This window comes from Oncorhynchus clarkii, chromosome 2 (assembly GCF_045791955.1).
Source record: "Oncorhynchus clarkii lewisi isolate Uvic-CL-2024 chromosome 2, UVic_Ocla_1.0, whole genome shotgun sequence".
NCBI classification, from domain to species: Eukaryota; Metazoa; Chordata; class Actinopteri; order Salmoniformes; family Salmonidae; genus Oncorhynchus; species Oncorhynchus clarkii.
In genome coordinates, this window is record NC_092148.1 from 63,568,153 (window position 1) to 63,588,183 (window position 20,031).

General features: G+C 39.7%; 1 protein-coding gene across 3 annotated transcripts; it reads right to left on the reverse strand.

The window, feature by feature from the left end:
• Positions 1–587: 587 nt before the first annotated feature.
• Positions 588–19,890, reverse strand: LOC139371486 (choline kinase alpha-like). 3 transcript variants are annotated; one of them, XM_071111937.1, is made up of 12 exons: positions 19,426–19,890; positions 18,919–19,027; positions 16,066–16,119; positions 11,865–11,978; positions 9,096–9,229; positions 8,447–8,551; positions 8,084–8,142; positions 7,123–7,210; positions 4,072–4,180; positions 3,877–3,983; positions 3,367–3,448; positions 588–2,952 (listed from the first exon to the last, which is right to left on the reverse strand). In XM_071111937.1, the coding sequence occupies exons 1-12, from the start codon at positions 19,659–19,661 to the stop codon at positions 2,893–2,895; spliced, it is 1,257 nt and encodes a 418-aa protein (XP_070968038.1). In that variant the 5' UTR covers positions 19,662–19,890; the 3' UTR covers positions 588–2,892. The 3 variants fall into 3 exon arrangements, 2 of the variants coding, with proteins under 2 accessions (XP_070968038.1, XP_070968039.1); XR_011627257.1 differs by having other exon boundaries at positions 592–2,952; positions 4,068–4,180; positions 19,426–19,870; XM_071111938.1 differs by lacking the exons at positions 18,919–19,027; positions 19,426–19,890 and adding an exon at positions 18,364–18,725.
• Between the last annotated feature and the right edge of the window lie 141 nt (positions 19,891–20,031).

Below are 20,031 nucleotides of genomic sequence, written 5' to 3' on the forward strand. Positions count from 1 at the left end.
AGTTTGAACTGGTTGAACGTAGATCAAGGTCTTTATCAGTGTCATTAGTCAAACCTCTGTGTCCTGGAGAATATAATACATTTAACCCCATTTGTCACCTCAGAGAGATCAATGTGCAAAAAAGCCAAAGAAGGGGAGAGGAGATGACACAGTAGTTACATAATCGCCGAGGACAACGTGGCATATGCCATAAACTGATGAACGCAACAAGATGAAAGATGTGTCATTGGAAGTGAATGTACAACTGCTTTGTAGAAGGAAGGCAAGGTTTCGAGGAATTACATAACATGTGACTGCCCATTCTGAGTCATCTTATCCAGTCATCCAATGGAACTCTAATTGTTCATACACTTATCATTGATTCAGCACTTTGTCTACTTATTAACATACATAATTGACCATGATGGTGCTGGCCACACACAACGCAGAACAACAGTTATGATAGGAACTACTGTATTTCTTATGTTATCTCTCCTTCTTTGTCTTTTTTGACAGAGATTAAACAATGTGATTGGTGCAAATCTATGGTACAATGTCACAGTGAATCATATTTCCCCCTCAGTTATACAGACTGATTTGCAAGAATACACGTTTTATTTCTTTATCTTTATTGTAGTACTTGTGCAAAGCAGTAGAAGGTACAGTAAATGTATATAATGAACTTGCCATAGTGACTTGACCCTTGCTATTTACAAGGGAAGAATTTATACGGTACATATTTTCTTATTTTAGTGTATATCTGCGTAGCTATCTTTATAGGTAAGCCAGGCTAAACGTTTGCACTCACAAAATAGAGTAGTTGGGATCCTTTCACAGCATATACAAATTGGACATTCAGTTCAATTATCCATAAGATTACAATATTCATAATCAACAATATTCAGTGTAATGTAGAGGAGCTCCTTCTTCCCTCATGTTTTGATAATCAATCACATGTTATTTGATCTCTGTATTGAATGGCAAAACATGAAACACAGCAAGGATATACTCAGAAAACTGTATGTGACACTGTCAATTACAATTCCATTTGAATACATTTGGATCAATTCTTATTTTATTATCTCAAACTAATAATATAGCATGAAAGTGAGGTGTAATGTACATACAAATATACACAACATATACCTGAAAATGGAATGTAGTTGATCACACAATAATGATATAGCAGGTGTTGAGAAAACAGGAGTGAGATGTGTTTCAACAAGGAAAGAGACAACTTTCTTATTAAGAAAAATACATATTCCATTTAAGGAAAACATTTAAAACGTTATCCTTAAAAATGCAACTGGTCAGGAAAGTGCCACTCATCTCGCTCCCAGGCTAATAGCGTATGAGCATAGGGAAGAAGTGTCTGGTGAATGAGATTGAAGTGCCACTGACATTGTAGCCTACGCAACAATGTCATTTCAAAGTGAAGGCTCATATTTGTTTCAATATTATATTAACCAGATTAAATAAACATGTTTACATAAAACAAATAGAATGATGAAATACAGAATAGAAATTCATATTAAAACAGCACTAATTATCACAGTTTGGTTATTAATTTTTCACAAAAAAAAGTAAAGTAAATATTTCCAGTCCCCAAACACATTCTAAATATATCATTATACATATTAAAGACCTCTACATGAGGATTTTTTTACAACTTATTTACAGTTCTTCTCACAACTACATCTGCAACTGTTTACTCCAGCTGAATAGCACAGTAAGCATCTCTATTGTTTGTCTGTTTGAGTTAAAGCTGAGAGCGTTCCTGTTTGCCATTTCCTTACTTATCCAATGTACTATCTGTGATATATTCAATCAATCAATCAAATGTATTTATAAAGCCCTTCTTACATCAGCTAATGTCACCAGGTGCTGTACAGAAACCCAGCCTAAAACCCCAAACAGCAAGCAATGCAGGTGTAGAAGGACCTGCATTTTCATAATGAATATATCTGTTTGAATACCAATACCATTTCAATGACCTATTCAGAGCTGATACTCTTACTCTACACAATCCCCATCTATTGTAAGTACAAAGTAGGGTAGTCAGGTCACCATTACTACACTCTTAGAACAAAATGTGCTATCTAGAACCTTAAAAGGGGTTTTCAGCTGTCCGCATAGGAGAACCCTTTGAAGAACACTTTTTTCAAAGAGTACACTGTGTTTCATGTCACATTTATCAGATTATATTTACAGTACTGCAGGTGGGGAATGCTGTTAGCCAGAGACGCACCCATCTAATTGGTGGCTCCAAATATTTCCATATGCAAGTCATCTTAGAGGAATTACTTTTGATAAAGAATGAAGGAAAACTGAAATGTATAGCATGGATGCAAAAAAACTAACAATCAATTGAAACTGAGAGTTTAGTTATTTGACGTATGTTTTGAACCTTGCTCTTATGTCACAGAAAATGTACTATTGCCGCTGGGTCACAGATAAGAGATTACTGGGTTTTCAATAAGCAAGGATTTTTAAGGCTCATTGAGACTTCTGATCTTTTGAGCTACGCCAGAACATTTCCAAACAGGAATGGACTTCCTGGGGATGTAACTTACACCTCCGTTCAGAATGAAGATTTGTATCCCTGTCTTAATCTTCCTGATGTTCTTTGAAGAAAAGACAGGCCAAGAACAATCTTGACCCTGTGAGCGTGTGTTATAAAGGAGCGTAGTATTGTGCAAACACTGAGCAGCGATGCATGGGGCACCAAACCAGATATACATGGTTTCACTTTGGTCCATGCGATACCAACTATAGCGAGCGTTTCATTCCCAAAGCACAGGTTCACCATTAAAGCATGGTCCTACACCCTGATTGCCTGTCTGCATTATTTTCAATTAAGCGCTGTTAATCCATTCATCCTCCACCTCCTTGTTACAGTATGTGGTCCCTCGCTTAGACCCCCAAGCTCCGTTTCTGCTCAAAGTATGCATCAAACCTGGCCATGGCATACTCCTGTGGACAGACAAAGGAAAGAAAAATATTGGAACATTTGCACAGAATGGATTTCAGACAATGGATAAAGAGAGAGAGAGAAAAGGAATCAAAATGAAAATCCGCCTCGCACAGTATGTGTGTCAGTTATATATATTTCAGCAAAGAAAGGAAATATAACAGAGATAATCTTTACCAGGTTGACCATGGAAAATATTTGTGTATAGTTCAGAGTAGTCTATGACACCAAACATAGCAAGGAACACACTGACAGTGCTTTCTGATTGTCTGGGTATAAATTGTATGCTTCCATGTCCTGTCTTATGCAACATGCACTTCTGATTTATTTTGTTTGAGGGAGAATGGCTGTGTTTTTTATATCACACATATAAATGTGTAAAACAAAGGCATGGCAACCAGATAATGGACACTCACCATGTACCCAAACTCAATGGTGGAGATTCTCGCCTGGATCATCGACCACAGACCCCAGAAGAAGTGCGAAGCCAGAGCAAACCTGTGTAATTACCAACAGACAAATGTTTCAATAAAACAGTGGACGAGCACAATGGCAGTATGGTCCATTAAACATACATATGGGTGAACTGAGAAAACCTTTGGTCCATAGCAACTGCCACATGGAAATGTGCTATTTCATCACTACTGGACTGATTGCAGAGTTTTATTTCCCAGGGAGCATTTTACAGTAACCAAGAGGCCCAGTCTGAGGGGTTCATTATTATTAGGATTTACTGCTGTTCTCTCAACAGGAGGCCATTCTAAGTACTAAACCACAGGTGTCCTCAGAGTTGTAAAAAAAAACAGTAAGTCAACTTGTCCTCATGTGTCATGATGACTCATATGGTGTGTCAGAGACACGTGAGCAATTTCACCCCTCATTCACATTCCAGTAAAAAGCCTTGGCCACTTCAACGTGGTGCTCACCTGTTGGCTTCCACAAACAGCTCCTCTTTGAGTTTCATCTGGTCTTCAGCACTCTGATTTTCAAATCCCTGCTCAGTCTCTGACAGGTAGCTTCCAATGAAATGTAGCTGAAAAGAGGAACATCACAATGTTATTGGCTGTCTTTTGCCTAGAGAGCCACTCATTCAGATTCAGAGGACAAAAAGTCTTACTCACCTGTTGGGCTTTAGTGGGATAATTATTTGAGTTGACATGGAAAAATGGGAACTTGTCATTTGTATAGTCATACATCCATTCACAGAAGTGGTTTCCTATGTCAAATCCCCTGAAAACACAAAATATGGAGAGAAAAAACATTAACAATGATATCACATTTGCCAGGTCAGCAGTCCTGTCAGTTACACCTGATATTTGATAAGCGTATTTTCAATGTTGCAGAACTGAACATTCTTGCAATGTACATTGCATTGCCACATGGATTGAGGATTATGATTGTTTGGGCTCTTTTCCTTGTATACCCAAATGAAAACTAGGGCTGCAGTAAACTGTTACCATAGCAAAGGAAGAGAAATATGAGATGATTTCTCACAAAGGGAACAAAAATGGGTAGCTCTTTGTAAAGGGAATCACAGTTGCTGCTGTGGAAACCAGACAAGAGGAACAACTTGGAGGATAAACTCTTTCCCAACATTTCTCTACCCCTGGCTGTGGCATTATGGGTTAGTGCTGAAAACCTGTTCAGTTCAAACCCTTTCAAGCGAGCCACACCTGCTGCTAAGGAAACCAACTGAGAAGAAAACAGTGGGAAAACAAACAATATGTGAGTTTGACATGGGCCTCCTAGGACTGTTCTCATTGTGTACAGAAGTCCATGTGACATAACCATTTTTTTTGGTATGAACACAGCTTGTGACGGCCCTGAATTTTTCTGAACCGTCTCAGTGCTTCTCCTTCCAATAGGGCGCATCCCCTTCAATTCCCATTTAAATAGTGCTTCTCCTTCCAATCGGGCGCTTTCCCTTTAATTCCCAATTAAATAGCCAGCATCAGCTGCGCAAAAGTGGGGTTGTGATGGAGACGGTGTGAATGAGGATGTGGTCAACCCTCAGTTCCGAAGCGTCTCTATTCCGTGTGTTTTGTAGCCTAATAGAGTTTTACCCAGGATCGGATCCACTCTTGCGTCCGTGAACTACACAGCTCAGCGAATTGGATTGTCTGACTGACCGACTACTACAACCTTTTTGTATATGGTATTTCATTTGATGTGATGTATACTGTGATGATTTATGTAGTTCGTTGTAGTTGAGGACTTAGTAAGAGTTGATACCTTTAAAGATCTGTGGTAAAATAATTTATATTGATTGTATGGTTAATACTGGGTTTATGCTACACTTGAATGAACTGACAAACATTACGTGACAAAGGTCACTTGAGTTCCCTGAACTCCTTTACCGGGCTGGACTCTTTTTAGGCCCGAGGTACAGGACATTTCTGGAGGAACCAGAACTCAATGTGTTATTTTTTTTAAATCTCTGAAACTGGAAACACTTATCTCCCTCACTAGCTTTAAGCACCAACTGTTAGAGCAGATTACTGCACCTGTACATAGCCCACCTATAATTTAGCCCAAACAACTACCTCTTTCCTTACTGTATTTATTTAATTTATTTATTTTGCTCCTTTGCACCCCATTATTTTTATTTCTACTTTGCACATTCTTCCACTGCAAATCTACCATTCCAGTGTTTTACTTGCTATATTGTATTTACTTTGCCACCATGGCCTTTGTTTGCCTTTACCTCATCTCACCTCATTTGCTCACATCATATGACTTGTTGATCATATGATCATATGATCATAGACTTGTTTATACTGTATTATTGACTGTATGTTTGTTTTACTCCATGTGTAACTCTGTCGTTGTATGTATTGTACTGCTTTGCTTTATCTTGGCCAGGTCACAGTTGTAAATGAGAACTTGTTCTCAACTTGCCTACCTGGTTAAATAAAGGTGAAATTAAAAAAATATGTGTGTAATCATTTATGTTGGTAATACAACCCACGCAAAATAATAGTTGTTTTGAAGTTCTTTCCAATGTTTTTAAGGGTTTATGAAAAGTTTATTTCCATCCTGACTTTTACATAAGTCCTTTGTATTGGTGTAGCCTTGACGGACCAGATGTGACTCATTCCCTTCCAAACCAAAAGGAGAAACCAATGTTTTCTCTGGTAGGCACAACCTACCTGGCACCCCTATAAATAATAACCTCAAGTCAAAACTGTTACAAGCTTCCTAATGGTGCCCTGTTCTACCCTACCATAGAGGTTTGGGAGGGAATGAGTCCCATCTGGTCTGTCAAGGCTACACCAATACAAAGGACTTATATAAAAGTCAGGATGGAAATATCAAAGCTTGGAGAAGGTGAAACCTGATCCGTCTTGAGAGTGACGAGCACATGTGGTGACGTACAATGACTACGAGGGAGCCTGAGGGTCAGGACAGCGGGGGGGGGGGGGGGGCTGTTTTGACGGAACTAACTTGGCTGTGAGCAAAGGCCAATAACAGTGAAGGTCCTTTCTGAGAAATAGGGCACTCAAGCATTCCATGTTTTACAAAGAAGGTGTGGAAGTTCTGGATGGCTTAGTTAGATTCTGAAATAAAACTCAGTAACCCAGATGAAGACAGCTTGCTGCTGAAATATTGGAGATTTTAAATGAATCTCTGAAATATGTGGCTACATTCTTGTCTTAAATTGAAACATGACAAATACAAAATACCAGGGTAAATTCCTTCCATCAATAGCTGTGTTGCAGCAGACATTACATTAGAGTTCCTATGAATATTTCATGAGGCAGAAGCTGTGAATGATAAATGTGAAGGAATATGTTTGGAGAACAGTCAGGGGAGCTTTGGGAATCCACTGTTAGATTCTGCGCATAAAGCTAGCTGGATGATTAGATTGAACAGGTTGTCTGGCTCTGCTCCACCAGCCCAGTCTGCTTGATTCCAGAGACTCAGACACACTCAGAAGGGTGAAAGAATGTCACAATGGATCGGCCATGGGGGGTATGATTTACCATCTGCCGAGACAGTGTCACCTTGGATAGACACAGCCCTCCCACATCGTACAGTGTGGTCAATGTTTACTGGCTCTTAGACACCCAAAATGTTGTACATTCACTACAATTTGTGACCAAAGTAGTTGAATCGGTTGTAAAGGAGATGATTACAGTATACACTGACTAGTGCCCTGAGCATGAACACACCTGTAGTTGTAGCTGCTGTATTCAAAGTCAATCAGCATGAGCTTCTGTCTGTCAGAGCCTTCACAACCACTGAGGAGAAGGATATTTCCTAAAGGATGAGCGAATAATTATACCACACACACATACACAGTACAACACATTAGCAAGGGATTTCAAAGATATTCTTCACTAGCTTTATACAAACTGCAATACTATGCCTAACAGTGGCCTAGCACAGTTTCACGGGGTCTCCGTAAGGTTGGAGCAAGGACAAACCCCCTCAAAAACATGGGGCATAGAGAAACATGTACAGTTTTATAGCTAATGTCATGCTATTCTACATATTTTGCCATGAGGCTGAGAGAAAATTCAGCAGCTTTAAAGCTAATTTCCTGTCATAGGGTTGCCCCCCCGGTGGGTGTGTGTGCTATGCCAGTGTACATACTCCTGTGTACACACTTCCCATCCGAAACAGAACAGTTAGTGCATATATTATGACAACATTTTGTTGGTTTTGGTCTTTGGCCAGGTTTTTTTAGGCTGTTTGTCCACACAACATTTTATCTCGAGGCAAGCCGAAAATCTACACCCCTTCGTCAGTCATTGGTCAACAGTAGGGATTCTTCAATGAGGTGTTTGTTGCCATTCAACGATAGACAACTTGTTTTCATATACAGTTTTTTCACCTGAGAAATACTTCACCAAACATCTTATTTAGATGTAAAATTCTGTGACTAAGATCTCCTCTGCAAAAATGTACAAATGTATGACAGATTTCTTGAGTTATCTTAGATTCCTTCTGACTATTTTCAGGAAGTGTATACTGGCTACAGAGTCTCAATATGGACAAACAGTACTATTGTCACTTTTTCCTTGTTTTTCAAGCGACAGTCTTTTAAAGAAATATGCAAGCACACTCGTTCGGTTCGCCTAGCCGGGTTCGGCGAGGTGCCAGCCAAACCGAATCCTTCAGACCCCTTACCTTCTTGACAGTCATTGTGGCAGAAAACCACAGGGGAATGACTGGAGTCCAGCAAAGACCTACAGAGACAAACAAGCCATATTTAAGCAGGTAAAAAGCAGGAGATATAAGTCCACTAATTCACTGTTTACCCCCAAAAAACAGGATGCAAAATGCCCGAACATATTTCAACCATATTTTAATATAATTATTGGTTTATTGTTGTTGACTGGATTCTACACCAATTTAGTGGAAAACACCATAAGACTAGTACATAACTGAATTACTGCATATACATGTAATCATGTCCGTTCATGTGTGCTTAGTGTAAATACTGTTGTGTACGTTATGCAGGGACCAGGGTGGATGTGATGTGGGCCTTACTTGAGATTCTCCATCTCCTGGGGCAGGTTACAGCTCATCAGACGGGCAAACTTGAGCATGTGGGACTCCCTGGTGAAGGTGAGTCTCATCACCTGGTTCAGGTACCTGTGGATGGGGGAAAACATCAGGACAGTCAGGGTACTGTATGTATGGGAACACTGGGATACAAGCCGTTGAAGAGTTTTTAGACAAGACGGATATCACTATTTTATCACAGCGATGCACTTCGATGCACAGCACTCGTACAAATCACACATTATTTTTGCTGACAAGCAACCTTTCCCTTGTGATTTACCTGAAACTATCCTCAGACCACGACGAAGGACACTCTGATGAGCGAATCCCTTTAACAACTTAAATGCCTTAAGTGTAAGCAAAGAAGACATTCATAAAACACATCAGAGGGGGCAATTTTTTTTGACCAAGACTGTTATTGATGTGTAGTTTTACTCTACAAATGCCATAGGAAAACATAATTTGTCTCTCTGTTATCCTCAAACCAGGTGACTAGAGAATCAACCAACAAAAGCAAACTAGCTAACCATTTTGTAAGAGGAGATATGTGTGACAGCTAATGTTTGTTTGGAGTGTTCAGTGAGGTCAAGTTAGGCAACGAGGGTTTACAGTTTCTAATAAGATACCAACTCACTTGTCAATAGTTCCAAACAGCCATTTGGGCTCCTTGTTGAAAGGCATCCTCATACCATGGAACTTGGCCATCTTCTCAGCTATTTCAGCAGATATGCTAGGCATGCTCAGCTCATCCGTGTCCAGTTTACGACTCTATTAACACAAAGAGGTCAAGGAAGTAAGGTCTACAAGTCTTAGCTGAATACAGGTTGTCTTCATTCCCCTCACGCTGACAGCTTTATATGCAACAATAAGCAGAAACACCATTACCAATAGACTGCTGACAGTGTTGTCATAAAGAATGGAGGGTATAACCAGTTCCAATGCCCTTAGGCCCTCTAATTTGCTCACTGTCAACCTGACAGTTTAAGATCTTATCAAAGAGGAAGATGTTTAAAGGCCACACGCTTGACCTCTGTGGATTCTTGGTCTCTGAGTAATGGTGAATAACTCAAATGTTTCATTTTTACTGCTATTCTCAAAAATGATTAATAATATACAGGCCATTTCATTAACCCTGTGTGGATCTTCATGCACCATTGACCTCAGTGAGAAGAGGAAGAAGGTAGGTCACAGGCTATACATTACCAGTCAAAAGTTTGGACACACCTACTCATTCAAGGGTTTTTCTTTATTTTTACTATTTTCTAAGTTGTAGAATAATAGTGAAGACATGAACACCATGAAATAACACAGATGGAATCATGTAGTAACCAAAAAAGTGTTAAACAAATCAAAACGAATCAAAACTTCTTCCCAAGTAGCCAACCTTTGCCTTGATGACAGCTTTGCACACTCTTGGCATTATCTCAACCAGCTTCACCTGGAATGCTTTTCCAAGAGTCTTGAAGGAGTTCCCACATATGCAGAGCACTTGTTGCCTGCTTTTCCTTCACTCTGCGGTCCAACTCATCCCAAACCATCTCAATTGGGTTGAGGTCGGGGGATTGTGGAGGCCAGGTCATCTGATGCAGCACTCCATCAGACTCCTTGGTGAAATAGCCCTTACACAGCCTGAAGGTGTGTTTTGGGTCATTCTCCTGTTGAAAATCCAATTATAGTCCCACTAAGCGCAAACCAGATGGGATGGCGCATGGCTACAGAATATGGTGGTAGCCATGCTGGTAAAGTGTACCTTGAATTCTAAATAAATCACAGACAGTGTCACCAGCAAAGCACCATCACACCTCATCCTCCATGCTTCACAGTAGGAACCACACATGCGGAGATCATCCGTTCACATACTCTGTGTCTCACAAAGACACAGCGGTTGGAAACAAAAATCTAAAATTTGGAATCATCAGACCAAGGGACAGATTTCCACCGGTCTAATGTCCATTGCTTGTGTTTATTGGCCCAAGCAAGTCTCTTCTTATTGGTGTCCTTCAGTAGTGGTTTCTTTGCAGCAATTTGACAATGAAGGCCTGATTCACGCATTCTCCTATGAACAGTTGATGTTGAGATGTGTCTGTTACTTGAACTCTGAAGCATTTATTTGGGCTGCAATATCTGAGGCTGGTAACGCAAATTAACTTACCCTCCACAGCAGAGATAACTCTGGGTCTTCCTTTCCTGTGGCGGTCCTCATGAGAGGCAGTTTCATCATAGCGCTTGATGGTTTTTGTGACTGCACTTGAAGAAACTTTCAAAGGTCTTGAATTTTGTTTAACACTTTTTTGGGGGTTACTACATGATTCCATATGTTTTATTTCATAGTTTTGATGTCTTCACTATTATTCTACACTGTAGAAAATAGTAAAAATAAATAAAAACCCTGGAATGAGTAGGTGTGTCCAAACTTTTGACTAGTACTGTATATCCCCATAATTTTCTAAACGTAGCTTGGCCTTTTGGCATATTCACTAAGACTGTTATGGCAGAAGCACACTTTGAGAACAGCGATAATGATGACTACACTGTCATTGTAATGATGCATCTATTAAGATACCTAAATATGAGCTCTTGCATAGCATGACATGCGTGAGCTATAGATATGCTATGGATTTATTTAACTATCCTTTAATAATGTGGTTGGGACCTGTTATAACACATTCATGAAATGCCTACAGATGTGTAATAAACGTTATGGATAGTCAAAGTAAATCATTACCCACTTGAGTAAATGAGGGATACAAAGTATATTGAAAGCAGGTGCTTCTACACAGGTGTGGTCACTGAGTTAATTAAACAATTAACATCCCATCATGCTTAGGGTCATGTATAAAATGCCCAGTTGCCCATTATTTTCGCTACCATGGCTAGAAGAAGAAATCTCAGTGACTCTCAAAGGAGCATAGGGGATTTACAGGGTGTGTGTGTGTGTGTGTGTGCGCGCGGGTTTGTGTTTATTTTATTTAGGCAGTTACCTGTACATCATACAAGCAAAACTCGTGATTCAGATAGAACATGACTATTCTGATGGTCTATACCGATTTAAATTCAAACTGTCTAGCCTAGGCGTGGGTTGAATTTAGCAAGAGAACTCTCGCTATGGGAGAATGCCTGGGCAACGTGGGCGTGTATTAAATTGACCAATAATACTCTCGCTAGCACAAAATGTTAAATTACAGAACTTCAAGCTATTTTTGCCACTTTAAGTAGGGAATAGATTTAGCATGGTTCATGTATTCCCTTTTCTATCAATTAAACACACATCATTGAACAAAACACACATAGACACATGCAAAGATCCAGACACCTATACGCACGCATGCACACAAGCAAGCATGCAATCACATAGTCATTAATGATTTTTTCAATGATTATCACTCCACATAGAGTAACTTACTGGGACAAACTGCTCCAGTCTGCCCTGAGGGAAGATGCCAAAGAGTTTGGGCCCAAGCTCCCGCTCAGCCAGAATGGCAAACATCACACTCTCCAGCACCATGGCCTCAGCACCCTGCAGACACAGAGAACAGGAATTAGCATGCACACAAACAGATAGCTGAATGAGAGAAGGTTGTGGTTGTTGACTTCTCCTATTAAACCTTGTGATTGTCAGTCACTGCTGCCTTGCACAATCAACCCCGTCCTTAGAAATTATGAGGTTAAATACTTAGTCATTGGTTAATGCTTTCATGGCAACCGGACGTGAGGACAATTAATAGGATGAGCTGGATGACTGCAGCCAAACTGTGGTCCATTGTTAGCTGAAACTGTCCGCAACTATCACCATCAGGTGGGGGTCAGTTGGACAGAAACTCATTCAATTCCATAGGATTAAATGAGGAACAGTTTAGACAGAGGAAGCTGATGATGAGCACATGACCTTGCTGCTGTCTGTAAGAGATGGGAGTATTTTTTTTCCAGGGATCTAGCATTCACAATTGATAAATCAACTATACACAGATCCAGATCTTTGTAGCATGTTAACTGTAAAATGTAAAATGGCTACCTCAATTAATCAAAGTACATTCCCAACTCTGTCAGTGAATTGGCAGGTATTTTTATCCATCATGGTGGTAGGTTTAAAAGCAGATTTGGACCAGACGGGAGAATTGAGTTGCGTTCCACATGATGAGAATGATAAAACAAGGGGCCAATTGTACTGAGAGAGGCAGAGCCTGCCAACAGCATCAATCGGTAATTGTGGCTGCTTAACCGAAGAAGATACCTGGGCTTTTCTACTGGGGAGGAAAAATGGTGGCAGGAGCAATTATCTGAGGCCAGAGCTCTGATATAGCTAGCATTCAAAAGATAGGCCCACAAAAAAATATGTTAACTTACAAATACATCTATGTTAGCACTTCTAAATACAGGGTCCTTGTTACTGTGTAGTTATTAATGAAAGTACATTAAAAAATATTACTAATAACTATTTCCAATGTTACACTGTACAGTAGTAACTCTAATAATAACCCATAGCACTGGGTGCAATCCAAATGGTGCCCTTATCTAGGTCTAGTGTAACCTGCTATGAGCTGGCAGTGACCTGTGGACTCTGACAGTTGGCCAAGGAATGTGCTAAGTGGTGCACTTCAAAGTGGCTTGGCGCTTCCTGTCGGAAACCAGATAGGAGGAAAACAGATCATAGTAGTGCATTGCTTATGACCTGTTGTATGCACTGTGGACCGACCTCATATGACTATAGACATGGGAAAAACATTATTAGTCAATAATCAATGACAACATGGGGGGTATTCTATAGTCCTCATCTAAGATATCTTTCCCTCTAGTCAAAAGAGAGATATTGTGATCATCTTTAGGGACAGTATATCCACTGTGTGGATGTCTTGCCTTAAAAGGGGTGAGACCCATCAACCATAGACAATATATATGTATATATGAGACCATAATGACCCTTGGTTTGGCAGACCTAAAAAAAAAAAAAAACTAAGCCAAAAAACTAAGCCAAACTCTGCAAAGTATTCATATACATTGACACATTTACAGATGGGCTCTGTAGTGCTGATAAATGACAAATGCAAATCTGCTCAACATATTATCTCTGTTATCATGATCATCCTGACACACATCGTGGCCTTGCAGCCTGTATGTAGGTCTATGTGTTCAGTGCATTTCTATGTCCAGAAAGTCCCTCTAAAAGTGGGTCAGCAGCCAGACTCAGTTTTCCAATTACTTTTATTTAACTTTCTATTACCTATTTCTATGACCTACTGGTCAACAGCAACCTAACAGGTTGTCAAATTAAACTGGCTAAGTAGCCTACTTTTCAGGTTAATAATCAGCAATGCTATCTACTGGTCTGTTGACATTGTTGTGAAATTGTTCATCATTCCATTCCGCCAACCTTCCTCATTATTGAAAAAAATAAAAAGTGAATTTTTGAATGGCTATCACTTCCTTTGTTGCAACTCAATATATGATTTGTAAATCAATTTAAAAAACTTGATTACATTTATTCTGTGAAACAGGAAGGGAAACAATGAAGTGTCCCTTTTAGCAGGATGCCATAGTCCACTGGGGCCTGTCCTAATGTTAACACTACTATCCTGAGAAATGGAAGGAAATCACACTTCCTCAAAAACACTACTGAGGTCCATGTTTCATAATGTTGACAAAATAATGTATTTGGAAAATCATGTCACTTTTCTAGCCTTACATTTGTTTCCCTGTAGCTCTGACCTGGATATCTGTGCATGTGGATAACAAGACAGATAGCAATAACAAACTCAATCAGTAGTAACCATGGCCATGGGTAATGAGTACCTCTACTGACTGAAAATAAGATTGATCATATTCCACCACCTTAAAAAAAATAATTGTTGACAAATGTGTGAATGAACTCCTTAGTTTCATAATTCTCTCACCTTCTGTAATATAAATGAAGCATGAATAGTTTCAATGCTAATTTGAAAGTTCTGCTAAAAACACATTAACAGTAGGTTCAATGTCACAGTACCATCCCCTGAATATCACTTCCCCTCCCTCTACCCCCTGTGTACCATGGCTACGGTCACATGACCATGGAACAGCAGCTGTGGGGATTTTCCAGTTGAAGCTCCAGTTATGAGCAATGTTCCCTCATTACTGTGCTCAAGCAGAATAAATATCAGACCACCTAGAGAAGCACAAGATTGAACCTCACTCGACTTTCTAGAGTTTTCCCCGTTAGTTAACACTATCAACGTTTCCCTTTATTGTGGAAATTGTGATCGAATCAACGCAATATTCGCCACTTTCAATGTAACATACCGAAACTAAACAAACTATGCAAGACTTAGTAGATTTTGTAGAATTCTGTTACTACCCATACTATCTACACAGACCGGTGCGGCATAACCAATCAGAGCTGCAGTAGGCCTATATGCAAATAGACCATTGCCATATATGGTCCTATGACATTTACTTTGAACTGGACTATTTACAGCATGAGCGGTCCTGAGTAGATACGCTTGTTTTGGGATTAAAGAGAGGTGCATGTACCCACTTGTGCACATTTAGTTAATATCCTTTGGTACTTAGTGAGTTATTAGTCCAGTTATAGATCATTTGTAGTCAGCTATAGGGGAGTGATTGCTACATTTCTAGCCATCTTTGAAAAGCAAGTCAGTTAAAGAGCTTTTTTTGTCTTAAAGGGGCAGTGTTGTATGTTCACACAGGCTTGAATAAGCTAAGTAGCCAATAGGCAGAGGGTAGCATAATTTGTCTGACTCTCTGTAATAATGGTTTGGGCCTACATTATGATCAAATAGCCACAGTAGCCTGCTTGGCCACTGTTAAAACTGTAACTTAAAGTGGGTACAGCCTTAGTGTTCACAGTAAACGCGCACTGGAGGTAGCACAGAATTTTCACAACGTTCAAATTTCCCCTCAGCAGATCTCAAATTTGCTCAGTGCTGAAAAAATGTTGAGGGAACATTGGTTATGAGTGGTGTGTTCACTATTACTGGAATTAGTCATCATATAAAGGTGAGAGTCTATAGTGAAGTATGCCACGTTGTTCTCAAACTGTATTTTGAAAACCTAATTGGCAATCTTGTTGTCAATTTGAACTTGTTTCAAGACAGTATAGGGAAAAGGCCATAAACATGCAAATGAAGGCTAAGGAGCGGTGAGGTTTACGAGGGGACAGACTGGCTAGCCAAGCTAGGATTAGCCTCTATGGGATCAAACTCTATGTGACTCTCATGCAAAAGATAGTAATTGCAGATTTACGCCATGACATCATGAATATTAATGTTTACCCTCTTTTTATCTTGCTATCATCAACTGACTAACAGAGGTCACCTCAATCCAAAGAGATGACTCAACAGTGCTATTTTTTTTACACAATTTTACACCATCCAGTTGGGAGAAAGGACTGGGATTGACATTTTTCAAAGTGATCACTAAGTCCATTGGCAATTACTAAAACCTTTGATGCTAAACTATACAGGCTAATTTGATCACAGACTCCAGAAAATGTATACAAAAACATAGTATCGAGGCCAGAACAATGACACATGCTGTGGGGTCATTTTCACAATCAGATAGCAAATCTAACTAATAGTCTGGGTAAATCACCTTTGCCATTAGTTACTTACTTGAAAGAGATTTTCTTTGTTTGACTGTCTGGGCTCCCCCTTATTACAGGACATCTATCAATGAAAGAAAAAGCAAGAAACTAACCATGAGTACATGTATTTTCTCAAAAGACACATCATGCTACATAGCATTCTCACAAAGAGACAATGACAGAGTACAGTATAGTCCCCAAGTCTGACGGCCAAAGAGGCAATAGGAAAACTCTCAGTGCCTTTAACAACCTCCTTGTTGAGAAAGTAAAGTTGTAGAAACAGAAACAAGCTCTCACTCTCTCTCTCTCTGAAAGGCATCTATTATCTCCTGATCAAGGCAGCTGGCACTGACTGTATGCTTTGGCATAAAATGCAGATATTGACATTGTTGTCCTATCTATGAACTAGCACTTTTAATATTTTCTCCTCTGAGGAAACTCGGTTACTCAACGAATTTCTGAGTTATTAATTAAATGAGGTATTTGATAAGACAGCAGTGTGTTTTATCTGTGCATGTGCTAGCTCCAGCTAAGCGAGCCTCCCTCTGTAGTTCAGAACAACTGAATGTATACGTGCGTCTTAGAAATCGTTTTCACATATAAACTTTACATGTCCGAACTCAGAATCAAATATTCTTCCCAAAAATAACTGTCGCTGTGGAAGAAGGTTGATTTTGATTGCCAATGTTCTGCATTTATCCGAGTGCCACCAGGTTGCCTGATTTCACGTGTCCATGTAAACAGGATTATTAGGGAAATCGTTATTTTGCAAAGCATGTAAACGGTTTAATCGAACTATGATATTAATCTGACTATCCACAATAATCACATTATTGTGTGCATGTAACCATGTAACCACTCATACGCCGGATTGGCGCGCATTCAACAAATCTGATCTAACAAAGTGGATATTCGTCAAATCTGTCATGATTGATGTATAACAGGCCCACAATGTGGGAACTAAAGTCAGATTTGGATATTTGTCTGGTTTTGCTGCATAATATTTAGAAGTGGTCTCTTTACAGGTTTAGAAGAAGTGACTGCTAAATGCTAACTCCCTTTCGTATAAGCTGGTAGCATAGCTAGCATACATAATTCGGTGGTGGTAGTCAGTCATTTTTAACTGTAATGAAGTTGACATTAACATGTATTGGGGTTGAAATCCATACAAGCATTATACTATTCAACATTGTGTGAAATAGACATATAAACAATAGCCTAAATGTAGGCTAATTTTGCTGGGGGGCAATGAGGAGATTCGGGGCTCTTTCCCCCATGTGTTTCCATGGCATTTTCATTGTTTTGGTCAAGTTCAATTGATCTCTTTACCACATGTATTATCAATTTAAAAAACTCAAACTACTTGAGTCTATAATGAATAGATATTAATATTCCATTCTATTCGATTCTTCCAATAGTCGTGGGTGCTTTACATCTCCTGGCTTACTGTAAATGTTTAATTAATGGGTCCTCCAGTTCCAAATCGTGTATTACTTCTTACTAGAAATGTGGCATGTCTCTTCTATTTTCTATTTCATAGTGTTACTTCAATCATTTATCACTGAACTGTTTTAGAGCAGGGCAGTTGCTTTTGTCATCCCCATCCAACTTACATGAACATCCAGTTCTTTGTCAGCTTGACTGAATCTTGACCTGGATTTTCTGGTAATCTAAATTTAGTCAGGAGGTTAACTTGGGGTTGCCCTAACTAGCCTACCATCATGTGACCTATGAGTAATGTAGTGTGGACCTACTGACACATCATCAGGAATGATATCATCCTGTGTCCTTTGGCTGTAGCTCATGATGCACACTCTAAACAAAAATGTATCACTGGTTGTTATCATTATCATCATGGGTGGTAGAGTAGCCTAGTGATTAGAGCATTGGACTAGTAACCAAAAGGTTGCAAGTTCAAATCCCCGAGCTGACAAGGCACAAATCTGTCGTTCTGCCCCAGAACAGGCAGTTACTGTTCCTAGGCCGTCATTGAAAATAAGAATTTGTTCTTAACTGACTTGCCTAGTTAAATAAAGTTTTTTTATTTTTTAAATAGAGCGCAACACCTTACATATTAATTGCTGTCAGGTGAGCTCCTATTGATTTACACCTGGAGTTCTCCTTTGTATCACTATGGTATTTAACAACTTACTTCCAATATGAAAATAAAAGGATAGGAGAGGTAAAAAAAAACATTCCCCCCATATCTTCACAAGTGCATCAATTCACAAGCTGACTTCCATTACAATGTGGGTGAACTTTGTTGAGGACAATACTGAGACTTCAGGGATCGCATACTGTACCGTGTATGGTATGGTGGAATCACCTGGAAACAAGTGTGCTCAAGGCACGCTCCTTTTGGAAGGCCTACGGCAAAAAACATACGCATGTACAGCCATGGTGGTACATCACACCACAACAACAGAAACACACACACACACACACACACACACACACAGCTTGAGCCACCATAGACCATGCCATCATGTGGGTATTTGCCCCAAAGGACCTTTCAAAGATGTTTGAGGAAGAAGATATATCTCCTTTCCCTTCTGTCCAACCCCAAATTCCAGCAGCAAAGCAAAGACCCCTCCAGCCTGTTCAGAACCTCTCAGGGAATACATGTAAGCTATGTCTTTTCCTAAAATTTTATATTATCACATTCTATTATATTCTAAAGCATGACCAGAAAATCTGACTAAATCAAATTGTACTTTCAAGGGTCCAAGAGTGGACCTTTTCGGTAGGCTACGCATTTAGCCTAAAGAACATTGATTACATTTTCAGATTCAGAACCAGGACGTTTTTAATTAAACTGAAGAGAAAAAAGGTAAGATGTGACTGACTCACTCAACATTGAATTGTCTGTTGTCATACACACCTGTAGAATAGCTCCATACAGACGCAAGAGGACGTTGCGGGGTTCATCACCTACACTGGTTTGGATGTCGGGTAGGGCGCAGAGGAAGAGCTTGTTGCTGAGGCCACCCCTGTCACAACGTCACAAAAAACAAATGAAGCTCATAAAAGCCTCACATTTCCCTATCTCCAGCGTGTACACATTAGACCAATCGATGTGGCAACCTAAATTACGGTTTTATTCTAGGATAGAAAGCCCATAAATAAGAAGTGATGCTTTGAAAACAAACACACACAATACAATCCCATTTAGGCAAAGCTACCATTTTAATTTGAAATAACATTAGGTGTAACCCAGTATCAAATTATCTGCTTATTAACCCCATCATGACCATTCATTTAAATTATAGGGCGAGAAAATGTGGCCTATATGCAGTTGCAAACGCAGCAACTGTTTATCTGTGTAGTAGGCTATATGACAAATAAATAGTGCTAAATAATGGTGAATGTCCTCAAAGAACATATCTACCTTATTATGCTGATTTGAAAATCCTCTTCTGTCACCGTTTTCCACGCACCGTGGAGAAAATCTTTGCACCATAAATACGCCTTGCGCTTCGTGTCCTGGTCGGGCTCATCCGGTCGGATGATTTCCTTGCATTCATCCTCAGTGTCTGGCTGGACCTCAAGTGCGTTTTCAGTGACCAACAAACCCAAGGCCATAGAAGGGGAGGATGACACCCCGTTGATAAATTTTGTCTTCATTTTGTCTTAAAATGAATACTAAATAGCGTACAGTTATGAATGAATTAGATTAAAGTAAATTTATAATTACGCGTTGAGGAAGAAAAATATACGATTTGATTTCAAGCAATGTGTCTTTAATCCCCAGCAAAAACAATAACACGCGTCCGTTTTATTCAGACAGCAGAATAAACAGGTTCGTTCCGTGGCAAAGAATGAAGACTGAAGACACACACTTGCTGGTTGAGTCAGGCAATAGGCTGAAATCGAGGGGATTTGCATCTACACGTCATACTACCGCACTCATTCTCTCCCCTCATTGGTTGGCACGGGCACGTTCTTTCACGAGCAAACAAAGCCAACCCAGCACCATTTCCCATGCACAATGAAA